The 3,721-nt window shown below is 25.5% G+C and overlaps 1 protein-coding gene across 1 annotated transcript; it reads right to left on the bottom strand.

Annotated features, from left to right (window-relative positions):
* Nucleotides 1-374: 374 nt before the first annotated feature.
* On the bottom strand, nucleotides 375-1,124 carry LOC112737724 (glutaredoxin-C9-like). The gene has a single exon (XM_025787783.3). The coding sequence runs from the start codon at nucleotides 942-944 to the stop codon at nucleotides 438-440; it is 507 nt and encodes a 168-aa protein (XP_025643568.1). The 5' UTR covers nucleotides 945-1,124; the 3' UTR covers nucleotides 375-437.
* Nucleotides 1,125-3,721: the final 2,597 nt, after the last annotated feature.

A 3,721-nucleotide genomic window follows, 5' to 3' on the forward strand; every position in this document is an offset into this window, starting at 1 on the left:
CTTTAACAGCATTGTAAGCTGTAACATTCCTTTTCTAATACATTTGAACATATTTCTTCAACTTTCATTCGTCACTTATTAAAACACTATATTGATTACTAATTAAATTTAAACTAAAAAAAAGGAATTCATGAAAGAAAATTTAAGTGAGAAAATTTTCAATGATATTAATCTATGAATTAACAAAAACTCAATCAGAAAACCATTATTAGGCGGTAGTGTTATTGCTATGTACCAGGTTCAACTTTACAAAAAATAATTAAATATACCAAATGTCCAAAAGACTGAAATCATCATGAAATCAAAATAAGTATGTTAGCTTTCACTTACCATTATCAATACATATTATGACAAAATAAAACGAAAAGAGAAAAGAAGAAAAATGATCATAATTTATTAATCAAAGGAAATTAAACCATGGTATATATATGAGTTAATTACAGCCATAGAGCCCCAGCTTGTTTGAGAATGGGAACCAATTCACCAGAAATATGAGTAGCCATAATTCGATCCAATCCTCCAAAAAACTTTCCACCTATAAACACTGCTGGAAACTGCACCTTATTATTATTATTATTATTACTGCTATTCCTAAAATACCCTTCATCAGAATAATCTTCATTGTTCTTGTTGTTGGCAGCAATAACCGCTGCTTGCAATTCTCCATCAACGCCTTCTTCATCGTTCTCTTCCACCTCATGAACCACAGGGTTGACACCAAGTCCAAGAAGTAACCGCTTCACCACATGGCTCATGCAGCACCCTCTCCTCCCAAACACTATAACCGCGTTCTCTAACACTATTCTCTCCACCATTTTACTCTTCTTCTTCTTGTTGTTGTTATCCCTGCTTTCTGAGTGTGGCGGTGGGGTTGTGAAGTGTGTGGTGGTGGTGTGGGTGTGTGGATCAATTCGCCATGACCTGTAAGGTATTGCTTGTTGCATGGTGTTGAGGTTATTATAATGAATATGATCAAATTATTAATGTGTGGTGGCTGAATCTTAGGGGAGCCATGGCTTATATATAAAATATGGGGGTATTGAATTGAAGAGGTGGGGTGGTGAGTGGGTGATATTATTTATTTCACTTACAATGATGATGATGATAACGTCAACGCCAATATAAGCATATATTTTTCTTTTCTAAGGTTCCAAAGATTAAAGGTGATATTTTTATTTATTTTTATTTTTTGGTAGTATTAGCATTTGATTGGATTTGTGTCACTTCCTCCTTTGTTTATTTTATTACGTACGTTTTAATTATTCACGGGACGGCAATTGCATATCCCTATCCTTCTTGGATTAATGAGTTGTGAACTTAGAGAAATATTGTAAGAATATTATAATTTATTATTTTTAATTATTAATATTTAAAAATATAAAATAAAATATATTATTAAATTATTAGACTAAAAAATTTAAATTAAAAAAATTAAATTAGTAATTAAATAATAATTAAAAATAATAAATTTTGATAATTTTAATATTTTTTATGATATATTTATAATTTTTATTTTAGTGAATTAATTTTTTCGGTTAATAATATAATTTTTATTTATTATTATTAATTTTTAAATTTTTGTTCATCTATTACAAATAGTTATTAGGTAAACAAAAATTAATTTTTTAACAAAATTATTTTTAATATTGAATAATTATTCTTTCTCCTTTACAAACAAGAAAAAAGATGTTGTACCCCAAATGGAAAATAGATAGGATATGAAAGTTGAGTTAATATTCAATTTGCCTTTTAAAATTTGAGATTGAATCCAAATTGATTTATAAAATTATAAATAATTCAATTTAAATTTTAAAATTTACAATAATAACTTACGTTAACAATGAATTAGTTTTTATGAATTACGTGTTAATTTTGTACGTAATTTATCAAAATTTGGACTTTTCATTTAAGTTTTTTATGAATAAGATGTACTAAATTTTTTATAAACTTGATTAACTTTATAATATTTTCACAAAAACGACAACAATAAATTTAATTTAAAAAATTTGGAATTTTAGAAACTGCAGTCAAATTTCTAAAAATTTTAATAAATTTCAATCACATAAAATTTAAATGAATAATTTAAATTATAATAAATTAATGTACTAAATTAATATGTAATTAACAAAAACTAATTCAAGAAGTAATACGAATTACGATTATACATTTTAGAGTTTAATTTAAGTCTATTAGAATTTTAAAGATTAAATTAAATTTGACGTTAATTTTTAGAGGTAAAATTAAGGATTATCTTTAGAAATCTTATTATATTGTTAGCTTTTATCTGCACGTAATTGTAAAAAGAAATGATCTAATTAGATGTTTAAACAAGAGTAACTGGATAAATAGGCTAATTTTTTTTATTAAAAAAATTATTAATATTTTTGTTGAAAATAAAATTATTTAATATAATTACATGTGGATAAATTTTACAGATTAAAAGTTAATATATATTTTGCGTGTTGTAACACACAAAATATATATTAAACACGTATTAATATTTTAATAATATACAAATACGTATTAGATACGTATTATCATTTTGATAATACACAGAGTATGTATTAAAAATGTATCAATATTTTAACTAATATACAGAATATATGTTGATTATATTTTCTATAATACATTTTAAATATCAATATTTAACTAAAATATAATTTTTATTTTCATATTAAAAATAATTTCTAGAACAAATATAAGTTTTACGTTAAAACAATAAAATTAGAAATTACTTTTGAAAGATGTTTGAGGAGGGAGGTAAAAATTAAACAAAACAATTGAAGTTATATGAAAATACTATCTTTATATAATTATATCTGCAGAAAGAATAAATGTTTTTCTGACATAATGTGCTATTAAATATATTTTCATAAAAATAAAACAAAACTAAACTCATGAGGAAGCATGAAAACCAAGAGCGCCGCGAGACACACGTTAATGAATGAAAAGGGATGACGCGCACGGGAGCCGCGTGGCATGACGTAAGGGTGTGACTGGGGCCCACCATATGGCACGGATAATTCTCTTACCATAACATGACGTCATTGTATTGTCGCCAACCTGCACAGGAAGCGCCACGTAGCTCAGAAATCAATCGAGGATGACGTAAGCGCCGTGGTTGAGCGTTGATGCGATGGGCCTTGCACTTTAAATCAACAGCGGCAGGCGCAGAAACTGTGGTTGAGGAAGCTTCCTTCTTCGTCCGTAATTCGCCACCACGTCCGGAAAAATTACATTAACGTGTATATAAATATTTAAAGGTCAAAAGTAAGGTGCAAACTAGTTAGACATGGTTAGATAATTTTAATATTTAATTAAATTAAATTATTCTTTAATAATTTTTAAGTATTAATTTTATTTAAAATAATTGTATATAAATTTTTATCCAAAAATAATCTAACATCTTAAAGCGAAAAAAAACTTTTGAAAACGTGTTAATTTTGGTAATAATAATAAAAATAAGATTTTTTATAAAAAAAAAATTTATATTAGAAAATAATTTTTTTATTTAATAAATACTTTTTTTAAACAATACATCTAAAAGATTGGACAAATTCTATCTTACATCTATTTTTTAAGCTTTTTAAAAAAAGTTCAGTCAACTAAAAAAATTTTTCAGAAAACAAATCAAATGACGTAATTAATTTTTAGTAATTAAAATAAATTTCTTTTTAAATTATATTTGTAAAGGAAAAGTATATGGAACCAAAATGTGACC

The sequence above is a fragment of the Arachis hypogaea genome, chromosome 13 (genome assembly GCF_003086295.3).
Source record: "Arachis hypogaea cultivar Tifrunner chromosome 13, arahy.Tifrunner.gnm2.J5K5, whole genome shotgun sequence".
Taxonomy (NCBI): domain Eukaryota; kingdom Viridiplantae; phylum Streptophyta; class Magnoliopsida; order Fabales; family Fabaceae; genus Arachis; species Arachis hypogaea.

Bases quoted from the DNA above. Each gene is read 5' to 3' on its own strand.
- LOC112737724 (XM_025787783.3), bottom strand. From the start codon at position 944: ATGCAACAAGCAATACCTTACAGGTCATGGCGAATTGATCCACACACC.